The sequence below is a fragment of the Colletotrichum abscissum genome (assembly GCF_030869225.1).
Source record: "Colletotrichum abscissum strain IMI 504890 chromosome Unknown Scaffold_26.1, whole genome shotgun sequence".
Lineage (NCBI taxonomy): Eukaryota > Fungi > Ascomycota > Sordariomycetes > Glomerellales > Glomerellaceae > Colletotrichum > Colletotrichum abscissum.
In genome coordinates, this window is record NW_026850165.1 from 115,412 (window position 1) to 134,516 (window position 19,105).

General features: G+C 41.8%; 6 protein-coding genes across 6 annotated transcripts; 4 read left to right on the forward strand and 2 right to left on the reverse strand.

Annotated features, from left to right (window-relative positions):
* Positions 1-351: 351 nt before the first annotated feature.
* On the forward strand, positions 352-3,187 carry CABS01_10226 (uncharacterized protein; the record flags this gene model as incomplete). The annotated part of the gene is made up of 13 exons (XM_060543582.1): positions 352-454; positions 531-1,088; positions 1,185-1,278; positions 1,360-1,645; positions 1,707-1,959; positions 2,020-2,043; positions 2,103-2,165; positions 2,237-2,273; positions 2,331-2,470; positions 2,524-2,553; positions 2,612-2,642; positions 2,722-2,746; positions 2,807-3,187. 13 exons carry the CDS (start codon positions 352-354, stop codon positions 3,185-3,187), a joined length of 2,025 nt encoding a protein of 674 aa, XP_060399264.1.
* A 2,709-nt stretch (positions 3,188-5,896) lies between these two features.
* CABS01_10227 (MIP family channel protein) lies at positions 5,897-6,857 on the forward strand (the record flags this gene model as incomplete). Its single annotated transcript, XM_060543583.1, has 3 exons — positions 5,897-6,205; positions 6,265-6,565; positions 6,628-6,857. 3 exons carry the CDS (start codon positions 5,897-5,899, stop codon positions 6,855-6,857), a joined length of 840 nt encoding a protein of 279 aa, XP_060399265.1.
* An 872-nt stretch (positions 6,858-7,729) lies between these two features.
* Positions 7,730-8,432, reverse strand: CABS01_10228 (uncharacterized protein; the record flags this gene model as incomplete). The annotated part of the gene is made up of 4 exons (XM_060543584.1): positions 7,730-7,761; positions 7,817-7,839; positions 7,955-7,974; positions 8,277-8,432. 4 exons carry the CDS (start codon positions 8,430-8,432, stop codon positions 7,730-7,732), a joined length of 231 nt encoding a protein of 76 aa, XP_060399266.1.
* A 777-nt stretch (positions 8,433-9,209) lies between these two features.
* CABS01_10229 (uncharacterized protein) lies at positions 9,210-10,743 on the forward strand (the record flags this gene model as incomplete). The annotated part of the gene is made up of 3 exons (XM_060543585.1): positions 9,210-9,403; positions 9,457-9,721; positions 9,775-10,743. 3 exons carry the CDS (start codon positions 9,210-9,212, stop codon positions 10,741-10,743), a joined length of 1,428 nt encoding a protein of 475 aa, XP_060399267.1.
* Positions 10,744-11,353: 610 nt separating this feature from the next.
* Positions 11,354-12,381, forward strand: CABS01_10230 (uncharacterized protein; the record flags this gene model as incomplete). Its single annotated transcript, XM_060543586.1, has 4 exons — positions 11,354-11,434; positions 11,505-11,714; positions 11,812-12,216; positions 12,268-12,381. The coding sequence occupies 4 exons, from the start codon at positions 11,354-11,356 to the stop codon at positions 12,379-12,381; spliced, it is 810 nt and encodes a 269-aa protein (XP_060399268.1).
* A 277-nt stretch (positions 12,382-12,658) lies between these two features.
* Positions 12,659-13,968, reverse strand: CABS01_10231 (methyltransferase domain-containing protein; the record flags this gene model as incomplete). The annotated part of the gene is made up of 3 exons (XM_060543587.1): positions 12,659-13,121; positions 13,185-13,389; positions 13,452-13,968. The coding sequence occupies 3 exons, from the start codon at positions 13,966-13,968 to the stop codon at positions 12,659-12,661; spliced, it is 1,185 nt and encodes a 394-aa protein (XP_060399269.1).
* Between the last annotated feature and the right edge of the window lie 5,137 nt (positions 13,969-19,105).

The window sequence follows — 19,105 nt, forward strand, 5'->3', positions numbered from 1 at the left end:
TGGTCAATGGTAGCTGAACATGACTTGGCAAGGGAGTAAGCCCCTTTGCCTACTCAGAACGCCTCATGGTTGCCTTTTCTTGGTTTCTGCATTTGAATGCCGGCTGTCGTCACATTCGACACTTGACAGCCTCACAGCCCCCCTGGATGTCATCACAGATCTAATCCACCTCAGCCTTCCAGGAATATTGTGTAATAAGGGTAGACCCAGATTAAAAGCCGACAGCAACTCACCTTGAAAAGACTAGCTGGTGTAATCAGGCAAGTGCTCTGTTCTCTTAGGAGTTGAGTTCGTGAATCCAAGCTTAACCACCGCTTCTGTCCGCAATCTGAGCATACGTACCTCATCAAAATGACCGAACCGATGGCAAGTACCACATCCATCGCCGACAGGTTTCGGGCACAAGTTTCCCGCAGAAATATCAATACGGAAGCTATCATTGAAGCCCCATTAGGTAAGTGTCACGGCTTTGTCTTTGTTCAGACATGTGACGCTGAAAGTAAGATTTCTCATTCTGACCATTACAACAGTCCATCTTGACGATGATGAGCTAGAGGATGACGTGCGACAATTTGCCGAGAACTTACCCGGTGTTCCTTTCCAACGAATCCTGAGAGCAGCCCAAGTGTCAAAGGAGATCCGGGCATATACAGACGAGGGCTTGCAAGATTCTCTACCCATTAAGTTGAAACCAAAGGAACGAATAGCGCTTAAGGCAGAGAGAGACAAAGCATTCTCCCAAAGTGGTATGACGGTGATTGTCGTCACTGTGGCACTAGCAGCTCTGCTACAAGGCCATGTTCAAGCTTCGATCAATGCCGGCAGTATCTACGCGAGACTTCTTCAAGAAAAGGTCTCTAGCACAACAGATCGGAGTGATTTGGTGTGGCAGCTCGGTGGAATGAACTCGGCGCCATTCCTAGCCGCTGCTATCTTAGGCGCTCCGATGTCACTCCCGCTGAATTACTGGATGGGGAGACGAGGTGCTATTGCTGTTGCGGCTGCATTAATCTTTGCGAGCTCTTTGGCTTCTGGATTTGTGCACACATGGCAGGAGCTTCTTGGTGTTAGGATTGTCAACGGCATTGGTGAGTGGAAAATCCCATATTCTGTGTCTCCTAAACAATTCACGTCGCCACAAGGCCATGAGATCCGACTGATACGTTCAATTGACAAATTTCAAGGGATGGGTATCAAAGCCGTCAGCACGCCGATCTTGGCATCTGAGACTGCGATTGATCAATGGAGAGGCTCTTCTATCCTAATGTGGCAACTATGGTAAGTCCCCCTGACCACTTCATTTCGATTAAACACTTCTATTCAGAGAATTTGACGCATTGGTGATATCACACATGGCAGGGTTGCCTTTGGTATCATGTTAGGAAACGCCATCAACTTAATCCTTGCCGGGGCTGTGGGGGCTCTGGATTTTCCACTTGAACCAAAGGACAGTACTGTGCCTCTTGATGTCAAAGGCGACTTGGCGCTTCGATTAATCTTAGCCGCTCCCATGGTCCCGGCCGTTTTCACGCTCATTGCACTAGCATATTGCATGGAGAGCCCGCGATTCTATATGCAGAAGAACACACCAAACTATCGACCCATGCGTGCCTATGAAATCCTGTCTAAAGTCCGGAACACACAGGTTGGTTTCCATGTTATGATACTCCCCCACTGTAATTTACTAAATCAAACATACAAACTAGCTTCAAGCTCTTCGAGATATTTACCTTATCCACATGAACGTTGAATACGAAGAGGCACAGAATCTACCGGAGACGCCTCATGAATCAGGCGTGTCTACGGAGAACCAAAAACAGGGTCTAACATTCGCGAATCACATGTCATTCGCCTTATCAGATGCCTATCGGCAATACAGCCACCTCCTGACTACTCCACGACTGCGAAATGCAGTCTGGAGCACGTGCATAGTGGCTCTCGCACAGCAGCTTTGTGGAAGTAAGATTCTATATCCTTCGATTGGCGTATCAGGATTGAACTAACTAATAATATCCTCAGTCAATGTTTTCGCCTTCTACTCAAGTATGACTAGTCATCTCCCGCATGACGATTTTCGCGGCTCATGCTTACCATGCCAACAGACAATTTCTTCATCAAAGGAGACCCGAGCCCTCGCAACGCCATGCTTTACAGCTTAGGCTTTGGTAAGTCAGACTCTGAGCTCTCTCCGTCACCGGGATCTACCAGTAGTGTACTTATTTGGCATGATAAACAGGTGCCATCAATTTCCTGTTCGGCCTTCTCGCAATTAGGTTAGATTCTCGGTTTTTGTTACCGTTTTGAAGAAGCTCCTTCTGACAAATTTCCAGATCTATTGACGTCTTCGGGAGACGGCGGTGGCTACTCGTCACGCTGCCATTGATGTGCATTCTTTTGGCCGCAGCGGCCATGTCGTTCCTAATTCCTAAGGGACCCGTCCAAATTGGAATCGTCGCGTTGTTCATCTTTTGTGAGACTCCAAGATGGCAGAAACGTTTGTTTGGATGACTAACGCCGTATCAGTGTTTGCAGCTGTGTACTCACCAGGACTTGGTCAGTGACGCGCGTAGCAACTAAGGAGCTAAAGCATCTGTTAACTTCGTGACTACAGGGCCTATCCCCTTCACACTCGCTTCCGAAAGGTAACTGTCTTTTAGATTAACTACAAATATGTCAGATCTCTCATTTGATGGCTAAAGTACTAACACCTTACGCATGAAGTTTTCCCCTCTCTCAGCGTGAGGCTGTAAGTTCTAGATAGATCGATGTCTGCAACGCCCTGCACGAGACTAACGTGATACTCCAGGGATGTTCTGCCGCCATCTCAGTCAATCTTTTCTTTGCGGGTATACTCACGATCGTGTTTCCAGCGGTCAATGACGCGCTGAAGCCGTATGGTACGCTAGCGCTATTCGCTGGACTCAATCTCGTGGCATTTGCTCTGGTCTTTTTGCTCGTCGAGGAAACCAAGCAGGTAAGCCTTGAAGAGCTGAGTCTCATCTATGCGGTGCCAAAGAAGGACTTCGTACGGTTCCAGCTCAGAGAGCATTTGCCATACCTCGTCAAGAGATACCTGACGCGTACTTGGAGTGGCGGTGATCCACCCAACTTTTACACAAAGGTTATTGATGGTTCTTATTCTCACGAGATGGGGCCAATGAGGCGGGATGAATCGACGGGCGAATGACGCGACTGGAATAGAAGGAGGGTTTCTCTTACTCATGGACACATGTGCCATCAACATTTTGGGCCAAGATGATACCAAACTTTTCCTCCCAAGGTAGTGAGGCTTTGAGTGGACACAAGATGGAACCTGGAATGGTGCTGAACTTGCCTACGTATATCAGATGTGCGATTCATGCAAAGTAACGGAACTGGGTAGATAGCTGAGACAAAATGCTTCTGCGTCGATGCGTCGATCACGACGTCATTGAGAAAGGGAAATATCACTTAATACTTTATTTGACGACTTCAACAAGAATGCTTCACGCGTATGTAACCTTGCTTCTCAAAGAAGTGGGCTGATCACTTCGAGCTCTATGAAAGTGTGTTTGTCAGGCCCCCAGTACCGCCAGATCTATCAAGACTGCACGTATCCCATCAGCTGCGAGATGGCATCATTACAAAAGTACGTACTCTCGTGAGGGGTCACAGCGAATCATGTGTCAATCCATTCTTGTTCCCCTTTATCTGCCGATCAAAAAGTCCGTATATGAGCAGAGTTGGAAAGTTTTCTGGATACATTTTTACTAATGCCATATAGCAGTTGTTTGAGTACGTCACGTGCTATACAATGGTTTATTATCACGAATGTAGGCGGGCACGTCTTTGTCGGGCCTCCACGCGTCAGTCAACATACCAGCCGCGAACAGTAGGATCAGCGCCAATCGTGCCCGTGGTGCGTCTCGCCCGGCCGCGCCCCATCACCAGGCCGTACCTGTTACTTCAGTCTGTCATACCTCACGATCCTCCATTGACGCCAAGCGTGCTCTGCATTAACGTCAGTGCTTTACGCCCGGATTCTGAACCGCCAGAGATGTTCTCTAGCATCCCGGGTGGAAGACGAGATGCTGAAACAAGTCTTTCGGGATCTGAACGGGACAAATATTTTTGAGGCTGCCTGAGAGATTCAGCTCCTTTGGACTTCCCGAAACTTCGCGGAAACCATCTGAAGTCGGCAATCTAAGATCGGGCCGCGATGCTTTCGGTCTTCAAAGGCCTCTCAGCTGACAGGCCCTCAGATGGCGGCGTACCGATGGCTGGCTGATCTGTAAATACCCAGCAGAGATCTGGGTTGTGATGTTTTATTGAACAAAAAGACACTTACGATAGATAATACTGTGACAGGTCTCATGTCTGTGCGGGGGTGAGTTCGAGATCAACAAAAGCGGACAACCCGAGAGGCTGGGGCTGAAGCGAGGGTAGCATCCGGAAAGCTTAAGAAATGGGGACAGGGCGCTGTTAGCTCGATGTCGAGATAGGTGCTGTAAGCACATGTGGGAGATGAATGTGGAAGAAAGGCCGGAAATGACCACAATTACTCCAGAGCTCAACCGTCACAAATTTTGAGCTTCTTGTTATTGCTTTCTAACGGTGGTTTTCTGGGGAAGGAATGCAGGGAATCGCGAATGTAACACCGTTAGATTAGGAAATTCCGACTCTCTCTCACGAATCACTCTTTTGGGAACAATCGTGGCCTTTCGTCGCGGGACTGCCACAACGCCACACGCCCCGAACTGGTGTTCCTCGAATGTAGACTAGCCCCGTTCGTGGAAGTCAAAATTGCCAGCTGAGAGAGTGTCTCAGACGCCATGTTCGCATTCCCATCCCACCTGACTCCACACCTTAGCTTCCGTGATGATGTCGACGAGAACAGGATAAGCCCTTGTGACGGCGCTAAGCCCACGAGGATGAGATTCGTCCGGTGCGTACGCTTTTGTAGAGCTGGATCCCTCTAGATCAGACCGCACGGGAGCGATGCGCGAGGCTGTGGACTGCCACGGAAAGGTTTCACATTCACGAACTACACGCCTGCGCGTTCCGTCCAATGACATGGGGAAGTGACAGGTGTCAAATCGTCCACAATGTCTTAACGTTTCGTCTCGTTTGGGAGCTGTCAGGCCAGCCATGAACGTTATCAGAAACCTTGAGATTCTATCCGGCATAGTATTTGACTTTGGTTTTCAAGGATTGAAATGCAACCATAGCCCAGTTGTACACACACAGAAAGTTGCAGCCAGCTAAGAGCTTGCGACCTGCAATATCAGATCATCGTCGATTATTTCCTTGACCTCATCATGAATGAGGGTCCCGTCTTTCCAAACTACGTCGAGGGTGACGTCCTCCCTCCATAGTACGCAGCTTAATGCCCATCAATGACCATGACCGGTGCCGCAACCGAGAAAAGTTCCTACTAGATGCTCTCTGTGGCTGGGGAAGACTAGCAGCCATGTGCGGGTGTGTATACGCTAATTACCGTTAGGTCCATCGACCTCGTTCCGGAGAGGAGTCCAGGCCTCGTAGCTTGGCATACTCACCCGGCGCCATGGGTCGTGTGGCGTCACCGGCGACAACCAGTTCTTGAAGACATAACCGCTTTGGGTTGGGCTTTTCTGTATCATGGAGGTTGCGACGAATGCGGATTTGAGTGTCTGCGCAGCAAACGGGGCACGCTCTCGAGAGCCATGTATCAGTTGCACACCCTCTTGTAAGGAGGGAAGCCTCCGTGAATCGAAAAGTTATAAAGGATGCCACAAGAGAGATCGACATTCATTTCTCGTTATAAGGACAGACGTGTCTTTAAAAAACGGATTCTTCACCTTGAGCTCGGAAGCTTGCAATCACAGAGTTCGCAATCAAAAACCATTTCCCCTGGATTACACATCGTCATCTCACAATGGTGAACACCAAAGTCGGTCGTCAGCTTTCGGGCGATAGCTCGAATGTTGCTGGCACGTTACCAATGCTCAACATTGCCAATACCACGAGGAATAACATTGTAGCTGTGCTCGGGGAGTTTGTCGGAACATTCCTCTTCCTCTTCTTCTCATTCGCCGGTACTCAAGTTGCCAACACGCCTCTTGGAGCACCAGGATCGGACCCCAACCTCCCATCCATTATCTTCATCGCGCTTTCATTCGGAGTCTCCCTAACTGCAAATGTGTGGGCATTTTACAGAGTTACGGGTGGGATGTTCAACCCTGTGGTAAGTGTTGAGATGTCCCAGCTTACCATGTTTGTGTAACTCACGCAAGATCTTCATAGGTGACTCTCGCCCTCACTGTTTGTGGTGGCCTACCGCTACTGAGAGCTCTTCTCATCATGCCCACTCAAATCATAGCCGGATTATGTGCAGCCGGGGTGGCTTCTGCCATGTTTTCTGGTCCCCTCTCCGTGACCACAGGACTGGGTGGTGGCACAAACACAGCTCAGGGCTTCTTCATCGAGGTGATCTTGACCGCTCAGCTGGTGTTTGTCATCTTGATGTTGGCCGTTGAGAAACATCGCTCTACCTTCCTTGCCCCTGTGGGCATTGGTCTGTCATTCTTCCTTGCCGAACTCACAGGTAAGCACGACCCATTCTGTCTTCAGGCTGAGCACAGTAGATACTAACATTACGTTCCTCAGGCGTCTACTTCACTGGCGGTTCCCTCAACCCAGCTCGATCTTTTGGACCCGCTGCTGTTGATGGCATTTTCCCCAGCTATCACTGGATATACTGGCTTGGTCCGATCGTTGGATCTCTGATTGCTTGTGGATTCTACCTTTTATTGCGCAACCTTCGATACTATGAGTGCAACCCTGGTCAGGACGATGATGGCCACGACACGAGCAGCGAGCGCAGCTTCAAACCCTAAGACAAGAACGAAGGCTTCCAGCGAACGATGATCCGTGCCGTAGCACCCCATAACTGCTACAAGTGGCTGATGTCAAATCAAAAACAGGCGCAAAGGGCGTTAGGTGTCGCTATTCAATGTTATTGATGTTAATTTAGTCTTACCGGAAGAAAAACGCGTTCCACAACATTCTGGTTCAGAAAACCCAAGCTTGAAGCCTTAACGTGAGGGGTTGTATACTTAAGCTGCGATCAAAGCCTCCAGGCCACTGAAATCAAATGTGAAATTACAACGATGCCACAGACTTGCAGGGAGCTGGCTGAATATTTGCCCACATATGTTTGTGCTGAAAAGATGCCTTAGATAAATTAGGTTTGTGCCTCATAAGGTCATGATACTCTGAACTGCCGGATAAAGTTGAGTAGGGCATTTTGATTTAAAATAGGTAACGCATCTGGATACCGAAGTTTAAGCCATTTGATACTCGCTGCTGCGGTGGCTCAATGATAAAGACACATGGTGTTGTGATCGAGAAAAACTGACCAGGAAAGTTTTACCTTTATCGGATTGAGGTTCTAGCCACGAGCAGCCCACTTACGATAACTTTCAGGGCCAAGGTGGAAACTCTCCTTGGACTTGACAGAGGTAACAATGTATAGGAGCTTGCCTTTTCCCAGTTTCCAAAAGCAGGTGAACGTGTGCCTCGGAAAGTGCTGAAGATTAAAGCTGTCACCCAGAGAGCGAACTTGAAGCCACATCACCAGCCATTGTCCAAATGCCTCAATTATGCCCAATTTGTGGCGTAATTCGGTCCCAAACCAATCGTTCGTCAATGAATTTGGCAAGGCTCATTTCTGTGGCGAATATTAGCATTGAAGTGGATTAAGTCATAATCACTCGCTGAGAGACGACTGGTCTTGTCGATCTCGACAGTTTCAAGCAGCTCCATGTTACGCAGCAACATGTACGTGGCCACTCACGGGTCAAACCACAATCCAGGGTCCTGTTCCAGAAGGAATTGGTGGAGTCGGACGGCGATCGGGGAAATTCATGTCAGATTCTGTGGCGCAGATTGGATGGCGAACCTGCAGGATGCCGATCAGATAGGGTTGACATACCAGGGTCGACGGGATGGTGTCTTGAAGCACAGGGGTCAGCCGAATCCTTCGCCCCGATGCTGCTGTCAGTAAGGCTTACTGACAGTGGTTATGCCGAATCGAAGAACTTCCACTTGATTTTCACTGCATAATCCTTTCGTTGCTTGCTTTTTGGCGGCTCGATTGAGTTTCGTCGTTTCCTTATGACGGCCCCATTGGCCGGTCACCGATCCGACTCCGATTCGGTCGGTCAAGTCCGCAAAGCTGGGGCCTTGTGGCACATGACTTCTAAGCCATCTCACGAGCGAGATGCACTGCATTCTGTATATGCGACAGTTCTTACCAAACCACACGTGGCTGCGTCACCTGGATTATCCTCAATCATACCTGTATCGTAGACAGTCGAAGCAGTGCAGTGGCGAAAGATGGCCAGGCCCGATTCCTCCGTGCGGCTGTAAGAACGAAAGGGCGAGAGACGCGGTAGTCGTTTATCTGCCATTGACGTTCATTGTCGTTTGCACTGCTCAACCTTGAGCTAGTTGCCCAGATCACACGACTGTGTGCTATCATGGATGTCGACTGCATCACATTGGTGGCCCATGCTTCAGGCACCGAAATTGCGGTCTTCAACCACCAACCGAGCGTGCTCTATTTTTTCAGCAATGGCTATTTGTAGTCATTTGACCGAGAAGCTATGCTGAGGGCATCCGTCGTGGAGTCTACGCCGCCTCTGCCGTAGCTCTTCCCCGACATACCATTGGTTACTTAAAGAGGCAGCCCCTGACCCTAAGTTCTCAACCACCCTCAAGAGCGCCTCGGTCTTCGGCAAAGGACTTGACCCAAAATGGAACTGGCAGCCCCCGGGGGTATGTGAATACTCATGACAAAAAGCTAGTCTCTGCTCTGAGTCAAGGTTTGAGGCCACCGTTCGAGCCGCTTGATAATCGTGCTCTTGAAGCCAGGCTCACGTCAGTCAGGCATCCCACTTAAGACCATTTCATATCAAAGCAAGCAGGTCATTGTATACCATCCTATCTCGATCAATACTATATAAACCTCGCGGAAACATATACGACAGTGCTCAATACTGGATCATTCTGGTAAGTCCCGAAAAGCATACGCACATACCCAAGCTGGTACGGCCCGCTTCCAAGTACGTCAACCAACTCTCTTAGCCTTTAGATTCATCCAAACCCCAATCCCGAGCTCAAACAAAGAATCTGGCTGGCTGCCGCGCTAGCCGACAGATTTGACGCTGTCAGAGCAGACTTACACAATGGCTTTCCCCGCGGGACTCCCAATCCGAAAGTTAGATCACAATTTCAACAATGGTGAGGGAAGTATTTTGTCTTTTGATCAAATGCGGAGCCTGACCATGGAAAATCCTCTCTGGCGAGAGTTCATCAACAATCGCTTAGCGCTCGAACGCCGTTATGAGCAGCTTCTGCACTTGTACGAAGAAAAGTTTTCGTGAGTCGTGTCTCGTCGAGAAATCCGAGTTGCTCTGACGTAAATCATTGCAGGAACTACTTTGGTGGTTTCATGCCAATCCACTACGGGACCTTGACCAGCAGCACCATAGATCCCGAAACTGTGGTTAAAATAATTCTGACGCTTGAAGAACTTTCGATGTCTGAATCTTCAGAATCATCTGAGAGCCCCTTCACAGATGAGTACGATACTCTGAAGAGGTTGGGTTGGGAGGACATACAAGCAAAGCAGCCTTGCTGGGCGCTTCTATCTGATACGTACGCCGCAGCAACAACCGCGTCTACTAGAGCACCAGGAGTAAGAGCTCACTGAGTCCTACCAAATGTTTCAACGTTAACGTATTTTCTAAGCACAAATCTTCACTGAAATATTCAGACTCTCCGAAGCCCTACGGAAGCAACCCTGCCCTGCTTCACATAGATGGTGTCTCTGATGACGAACTTCGTGATCAACTATTCGTCGCCAGAGAAGCGGGATGCATCGGTATTGTTGTTGAGCTTGTGGAAACTCAATTCAATGGGAGAGTCTTGAATCCCAGTCTTCTCAGCCGGCTGGGCGTCATGTGCGCAGAGTACCAATTACTGTTAGCAGTAGATGAAACTCTGACTGCCATACGTTGCGGTGCACCATTTTGCTTCCAACGGGAGGAGTACTTCGATGTTATCTCCCCCGATCTCGTCTTTTTCGGCAAGGCTACTGGCTCTCAAGGAATCGCCATCGGCTTTGATGGGCAATTTGTCAAAAGATTTGGGCTCTTGGGGAGTTCACGCAGTCGAGCTGTTCGTAAGTGGCAAAACAACTTCCAGAAGCCACTGCCGACTGCAGACCTCATTCAGGCCATGACCACAATCGAGATTGCAGTTCAGGGGAACTTTGTGATGTTGAGTAGAATTATCGGACAGGCTATTCGCGACTTTGTCCTCGATCAGGCAGCAGAACGAGGACATGAGGTGACTCCTCCTGAAATTCTTGGAGGGCTAGAGAGCCTAATCTTTGTCAGGAAGGATATTGCTGGAGAGATGCTGGTCATGGGCGCGAAAACGGCTGGTTCGTGGATACCTTGGGTTAAGTGGCTCCCCAGGCTTGAGAAAGATATGACGAGAAGCGAGGTGCTCGAAGAAATCATTGGTAGGAGTAGCAGATCGGCTCGCGAGGAGCTCTCAAATTTATTGACGAAGCGAGGATCTAAGCCGACTTGGTGTTTCTGGTGTGGAAACCGAACCACAGCGAAGAAAGACGATTGGTGTCGAAGGTGTTGCATCGGCAAGTGTGAGGGGGAGGTGTGTGGGCGTCACTTCTTCCGGCATCATTGTGTTTAAGAACAAGTCACCTCAAGAAGTAGGGTTACCTAGGATCACTATGTTCCTCTTCCTTTCTTAAATGATGGAGAAGATCGAACAGAAAGGGGGCATTGGTCTCTGACAAATGAATCTACTTGCTTCTAGTACTTAAAGTGCCTTGGTTAGGCGCACACTGCTCACAGCAATAGGACTTACACCGATAGATGTACTCTCCACATCAGCTCAATTTCAACATGGCCTCACACTCAAGACTAAGCTCATAAGATCTAATAGATCTACTCACCTAACATCCTCGCTTCATCTGCAGAATCGCCAAAAAGGAGAGATTACGATGAAAGGAGGATGGGATGAACAGGTTGTCACAAGCAGTGGAAAGCTTAAAGTGTGTTATGTAAGCAGCGCGAACTCCGATCCAACCCATATCTGATTAGCGAATTGTTCACAATGACGTATGATCTGCCTCAAGGCGTGTCGCATGACCTCGATGTCGATTGCGGGGTTGAAATGACAAACTTGACTAATTACTTCGGTAGCTTTGAACGCTGTCTTTGGTTTTCCCTGAAGAACTCAAGTAATTGGTAGTCTGCCATCTCATGGTGTAGCATCAAACTCTAATTCGGATGCTACGATGCCTTATTCCGACGATCTTCCGCAGACAAGAACCCCTCTGCTGGGCAACAATGGCCAGTCGGAGGCAGCAGCTAGAATAGTATGTTTCCAAAGTCTACTGAATGGAAGCTTTGACAGCTAGATGTTCGTGAGCTAACAATAAGGGACAGCGTTCAACTTCACGCAGTGTTAAAAATCAGAGTAGCAGGGCGGTATCTTTCATCGTCCACATCTTTCGGGGTGGTCTCTTCTCTCCACCAACCTTGACATATGACCCACTACTCTTGCTCCTGAATCATGACGACCAGGACGAAAGAAACAGACTCACTGAGAAATGGAAGGACAACAAGCTGCAAGAGCTTAACTTCGTAGGCGTGGTAGTGAGTTGAGCTCTTGTCTATAGTCCAATGCGCAGTACTACATGTTTTACGGCAGTTGTGACTTGTGGCCACATACGCCGGGCTAACATAGAGACAGTCCGCTCTGCTCGCAAATGTCCTCACATCGACCGGTTCATGGCCGAATCTTCTGCCCCCTGAAACGACCACTCCCTGGCCTGTACGGACCTGCTGGTTCTGCGGTATCGCTTTTGCCCTTGCCAGTGTGTTGACAGCGGCAGACCAGACAATTCGGCTCCATAGAATGGCCGGACATAGGGATGGCTTGGTTCTCATCAGACAGTCTCTGCGCACCCAAGATCGGGTATTGATTGGCACTGAGTGGAAGTACCGCCCACGCAAAATGCAAGTCTACGCCTGGCAGTTGTCAGTTCTGTTCCTGGCAGGCGCGGTTCTCTGCATGATCTCAGGGATGATCTTCTTGGTTTGGAGCGCTGTTGCCGAAGACATCGGCAGAGGAAAGGGTTTCGATGACAACGGCAAGGTCAGAAGGATCAGATTCCTCATAGTTCTTGACGACACTAACAGTCACTAGGTTGCTGTGATATTCACATCATTCGCCCTAATCACAGCCATCATCTTCGCACTGGGTCAAACAACGCTGTACTACCCGGTACCGAAGGGAGGCGACATTGAAGATAGTGACTGAAATTCTTAGAGACCTCTTGCTCTCGGCACTTACCAAAAGGTGCTTAGCTTGGAACTCAAGCAAGTAGACTGATGTCATCCAAGGTCAAGCCTTCGAGCAACGCGATTACTGAGATAAGATTTGATAAATATATTATATATAAACTAAGATTTTAGGGAATAAGGTCATAATTATAAGCCTTCCTCACAAGTACTTTTACGACCACTGTAGTTGAACGTTAAATGTTCGTTATGGTGTCATCTACGTCCCAAGTAAATTCGTGCCCTTCATACCTACTTCAAGCGGCACTCTCCCTCGGTTTCTGTCCCGCAACGGAATGGTAGAACACATACGAATGGATGCCAGTATTGAGTAGATCCTTTCGTACATCAATCAGGAAAATCTCGACCTCAGGAGCAGACCATCCCAGACCTCGTGTGAGTGGCCCCATCGTGACTCCATGTATGCCGTCGTAGAGAACAGCTTTACAGTATGCTCCAATCGTTTTCAGATCTTCTCTCTTTGGCCACTCGCCCACGGGTACCTTTTGAACATCTTGTACTTGATTGATAAAGCCCGCGTCGTCAATACGCTTGGGGTTGACGTCGGCAACGTCTGCTTCGATGCCAAACTTCCCGAGGCCTTCCCAAACAAGCTTCATCATCTTAGTGAGGGCATAGTCAGGGGACATTGTGTCATCGTCGCAATTGAAGTTCCACTTCATCTCCTGGAGTTCGATCCAGCCTCCTGGTTTCAAGGCGCTAGGAAACGTCAGATGATATCGAAGTAAGAGTTGGAGAAAAAGATCAATGATGTAACCATACCGAAACGCTTGGGCAAGGAGTTTCTCCCAGTCTTTGATTGCAGCTCCCATGTTTCGAACATGTACGTAATCAAGAGAGTTTTCTGGGTACAACCATTCGGCTTCAGCATCGTCGACGATGAAAGCAACATTAGCTGGGACATATGGAGGTTGAATAGGGCTGAGATCAATTCCCGTAACCTCTGCTTCCGGATATTCGTCACCCACTGTGAACATTAGTCCTTTCCTTTGCGATTCAGCTTCAGGTATGTCAAATGGATCAACTCACTGTCAATTGCCCAAATGCCAGTCCCGGTTCCGACATCCAGGATTTTCTGAGGATTCTCGAGGGGCGCACTGTGCAGTGCCCCGCCGCAGAGTGTGACAACCATGGAGTGCTTCATATCCTCCCTTTCTTGCTCAGCATCGTCGTTAGGAAATGCATATCTGCCTTCTTTGAACTTGTGGTATCTCCTTTTGTTTTCAAAGTTGAAATCACGAATTGTGGATGCCAGCGTAGTTGATGCGTTGGACTCTCTTTCGGACGCGGATTGGTAGCCGTCACTACCATCATCGGTCTCGTCTTGGGCCTCAACAACTGCGTTTGGCGACTGAGAAGCCGTGTCTGGTGGTCCCTCTACTGGTGCAGCCCCAGGCGATTGGCCAGAGCTCGGCGAAGTGGCCGTCAAGGCCACAGCCGGAGGTGACTGTGCGGCGGTGGCTGGTGTAGTTGTTGGAGATGCTGCCTCTGCCGCTGGTACAGGGGATCTCGGAGGAGTGCTTGAAATAACCGGTTGATCAGCCATTGTATTTTATGAGTCAACGTACGTCCGAGGCAAGTCTTGGAAAACGACTCGACAAAGCAATTTTCAGGTGCTGGGAACTTTAGACGAAGAAGTTGAGGAGAGGGGAAATTATGACAGGGAAGGAACAAGACATGGCATGTTATCGACCGTGTTGTTTCCCCGCTCGGACTTGGCAAGATATCCAGACGCAGACAGCTTGCTAGGGTTCGAATCCTGCTCCGCGATATCTCCGGGTTGTTATCGAATTACGTTCAAGATCATTGGTTAAATGTTTGCTCGTTCTACTTGGCGTCTACAAGATAGACAAAGAATAACGCGGGCTCCGTATGCCCTCAATCGGGTATCGTCTTTCCGGAAACGCAGAGGATTAAGAAGTAAATAACTATCGGATTAGAAGTCCAATTCGACCGCAGCATACGGCCGACTACATAGGGGCTAATTAGGGGCCCTATTTACGATTATCGTAGCTAGCCTAACCTACGGTTAGAACCTCCTTTTTATACTTATTATATAAATATTTATATAATTTAATTAATTTTTTTATTAACTATAGTTCGAACTAACTACTTTATAATAGGGATATTAATATTAATTAGTAATTAAATTCTATTATTATAAATTAATAAAGTATTTTGCTATATAAAAAAGGCGACTTTTTAATACTGCACGGGATAAGAGATTTATACTAATTAATTTTATAAAAATAAATAAAAAAGGGGGCGATTTTTAAATACTATACGGAATTAAATAATCGTAGCTTTTTATTATTTATAAAAAGTTAACGTTTATTATATTAAACTACGTTAATTAATAAAACTATTTAAATAACTAGACTTTTATTATTATTTTAAGTAGCTTTTTTATTAAATAACTTTTTTATAACCGGCCTATAATTAAAAATTAACTAGTTAAATTAGTAAAAGGAAATACTTATATAGCAACTACTTACTTAATTAATTAGCGTAACGAGCGAGTTTAATAATATAATATAAAAGAGTACTACGTAATTAAGAAAAGGGACTTTTAAATATAAATATTTTTAGTTAGTATAATAAAAAGTATATAAAAGTTATTAAGCTAAGAGATTTATAATATATAAAAAAGTTTATTATTATAAGGATTTTATAAATACGACTTTAAGTTTATAATTTAAATAACCTTTTTATAGCTTTTTTAATTACCCCCTAGGTATTACTTAAGAATATAGTATAGAGGACGGTTTAACGAGGGAAGAGGGGATTTAAAAATCTTAATAATATTAAGTTAAGAGTATTATAGATCTTAGAAATTAACTTAAAAAGAAAATAGCTACCCTAAAATAGTCCTACGACCTCCTAATAAAGTTATTATTAGCTTAAAAAAAGGTTAAAAAAATAAGGATTTAAAAAGAAAAAAAGAAAATCCTCTAGAGGGCCGTTAAAAAGCTTTTTTTTATACTAGCTCTTAATATAAAATTACTAATTTTAAGAAATTAACTAAGTAATAAAAGGGATCGTTAATAAATAATAATTACTTAACCGTAATTAAGTTATAAAAAAAACTATTTAAAAAATATAAAATAGGGTACTAAAAGGCTATAAAAAACGAGATTTCTAAAATATTTAATCTTATTATATACGAGTAATAAGTAAGTATTTTTAATAAGTTCTTAAAATTTACGATTTTATAAAAAAAAAGATTAATTTTATTAATTATGCTTAATAGTTTATATAGTTCTTAATAATATATATAGCTCTTTTACGAGCTACTTAATATTTATTTTTAACTATTTTTATAAAATACTACCCTAAAAAAAGTAAGTTAAAAAAAGAGGCTATTTAAAAATTATAAAGAATATAAGGCTTAAGAAGCTAGAAATATATAAAATAATAAAAATCGGTAATTAATAAAAATCCCGAGACTAATTACTATATCGTTTTATAATAATATAAACGTTTATTATTACTATTAAAAAAAAGAATTACTAAAACCTACTTTTTTATATTAAATAAAAAAGAGGATCTTAATAAGTACGATAGTTAGCGATTTAAAAAAGTAATAATAATTATTAAAAATAATAAAAACGAGAGTAATAATAAGATAATAAAAAGAAATAAGAATTTCTTAGACCTTAATAAATTCGTTAAGTAATAAAAATACGGATTTATTATAGTTAATATGCGGATTAAATATATCCTTATTAAAATTAAATACGCTAATAATTACTAATATAAATATAAACTAAAGTACGACCTTTAGTAAATTAAAGTAAAAAAAAAGAGGACAAAACCCGATCTTAAATAGAATCCTAATCCCTTATAAATAAGTAAATATTAACTTAAATTATTAAAGAACGTAAATATATAGAATCGTAAATTAACTTAATAATAAGTAAATTAACGTAGTATTAATCTATTTAATTAAGGTTTATAAAAAAAAAGGGCTATAAGAGTAACTCCTATTTTACGAAATTATAAATAACTTTAGTTATTAGTTAGATAAATAGTTCGTAAGTATAAGCTTAAAAATCGTAAAAGTAGTTAATAAATTTTTTTATAAGCGAGGGGTATTATTAATATAATTATAATTACGAAAACTATATAAAATCTTAATAATAACGATTATAAAAAAGGAATTCATATTATAGAACTAAATATAAATTAATAGGGCGTATAATCGTTTTAACGAATTTAAAAAAAAAGTAAATAACGCAAATTTCCTCCTTATAATTACTAATAGTAATTTATTATTATAAAAGGATATATAAAAATAAAATATAATATTAAAAATATAATAATTAACGATTTTACTTATTTCGATTTATAACTTATTACCGTTATTAATACGAAATTTAATACTAATTAGCTAATAAAAAAAGAGGTAAACGACCTAAAGTTATTAATAATACGTAGCGACGTAGGGATTATATATAAATACTAAAAATATAATAATAAATACGAAATAATTTACTAACTTTAAAAAGATCTTTTTAAAAAAGAAATTATATTTTAAGGGGAAGTATAAAGTTTTATAAAAAACCCTAACGATGTTTTATAATTATTATAAAAAAGTCGGGATTAAGGAATATTAATATTATTTAGTAATTAATATCGTATTTATAAATAAAACCTCTAATTATTATTACGAAGCGGTATATAATTTTAATTAAAACGACTTTTTTAGTATTATTAACGTAATCCGAAGCTATTTTAAAACTTATAATAAGAACCTAGAGCTCTTATCTAAACTACGAGCGATTTTTTTTATATTTATAGTTAGGATAATAAAGGGTAAATTATAAATAGAAATCCTTAAAGAGCTTATTAATTAAATTAATAAACTAATAAAAACCTAGCTAAATAAGAGAATTAATAAGTAAAAAGTTAAATATTTTTATACCGTAGTTTAGTATATATTAAAAATAAAAATAACCTTATACTAAGTACTTAAAAACTACGAGACGCTCTATTCGAGGCTAAAATCTAGTTTTAATATTAAAATAAGAATACTATACTAAACCTATTTCTAAGTATATAACGGCCCTTATTAATAATATTAGGTCGATCGAACGTATAATAAAAAAAAAAGAAGCTAAATATAGTATTTATTAATAAAGAGGCCTAAATTTATTAAATAGGTTAAAATTTAACTTATAAATAGGGTAATAAAAAAAGTAATACTATATTTATAAAAAAGATAGATATTAATTAAGTAATTATTTTTAAAAAAAAGCGTATTAAATTATATAAATAATATAAAAAGTTAAGAGTAATAAATAATAAAACTAGCCCTTATTAATTTAACTAATTCCTTATTATATATAAGGGTAAATCCGGGGGTACGGAACTTAATAATAATAACTAAAATAGTAATTTAAAATATCCGCTCCCTATAAGAAATTTAGAAAATAAAGAAAATCTTACCCCTTATACTAATAAATTAGATTATAATAAAATTAATAATATTAACTACTCTTTTTTTACCCCGTTAGTTTTTAAAAAATATATAAAGCTAAATAAATAGAAAGTAATAAAAGCTCTTAATAAATAGGCTTTTATTTACGGATAGTAAGGGAAGGTCCTTTAGATAATAAATACGGAGGTAGCTAAAAAAGTAAATTTAATAGGGCTAAAGTCTATTTTTTTAATATTTAATAAGAAGACGCTATTTCTTTTAATATTAAAAAAAAAGAAATAAAATACTAAGTAAATCTAGGGGTAATTAGAGGGGTCCTTTTTATATTAACTAAATTACTTAAATACTAAGCTCGTATAAGTATTTTATATAAGTAAAAAGTACGACTTAGATAATTTCTATAAAATTATCCTAAATACTAAGGTATTATAATAGTTAATAAAAAGAAAAGAGTAATTCTAAATATTATAGAAAATCGTATTAATAACGCTCGATATATTAATAGTAGGTATTATGAAAATTAGCTTTAATTTAAGTAAAGAAATCGTTACCCTAAGTATAATAAAAGTAGAGACGTACTTCGGAACGATAACTTTTTATATTTTACTTATTAATACCTTATTTCTCTTATATTTAAAAAATATAAATCGACTAGGTATTATATTTAATAATATAAAAAATAGAATTTTTAGTAATAAGTATTTTAAAATAGTCGAACGATAATAGGGGTATACGTTTATAAGGCTTACTAATAATACGAAATTAATTAATTACTTAATAGAAAGTAAGCTTAGATAATTATATTAAAGATTTGGGTACTTATTAATTACGAGGCTATATAACCTCTTAAAGTAATTAGGTAATAATAATATTAAAATAGGGGCGCTAGAGTAGTTAATAAAAGTTTATTATTAATATTAAATAAATACGTAAAGCCTATATAAATTTAAATTTAAATTATATAATAAGCTTAATTTTAATTAAGAAATCGTCGTTGATATTTTCTATTTAAATAGTCGGCTAGTCTTATATATAATTAATATAGCTATATCTTTTTAAATAGGGTAATTTTTTTAGGATTTATAAATAAAAATAGTATAAGTAGCCCTACGAAGAGAATAAATTAATATATACTAAGGACCGCTAAATAGTATTAAAACCGATATTAGTATTAGTTTTAAGTTAGTAAAATTTAAAAAAAATACAACGGCTTATAATATATAGCTAAAAGTTATACTTATTA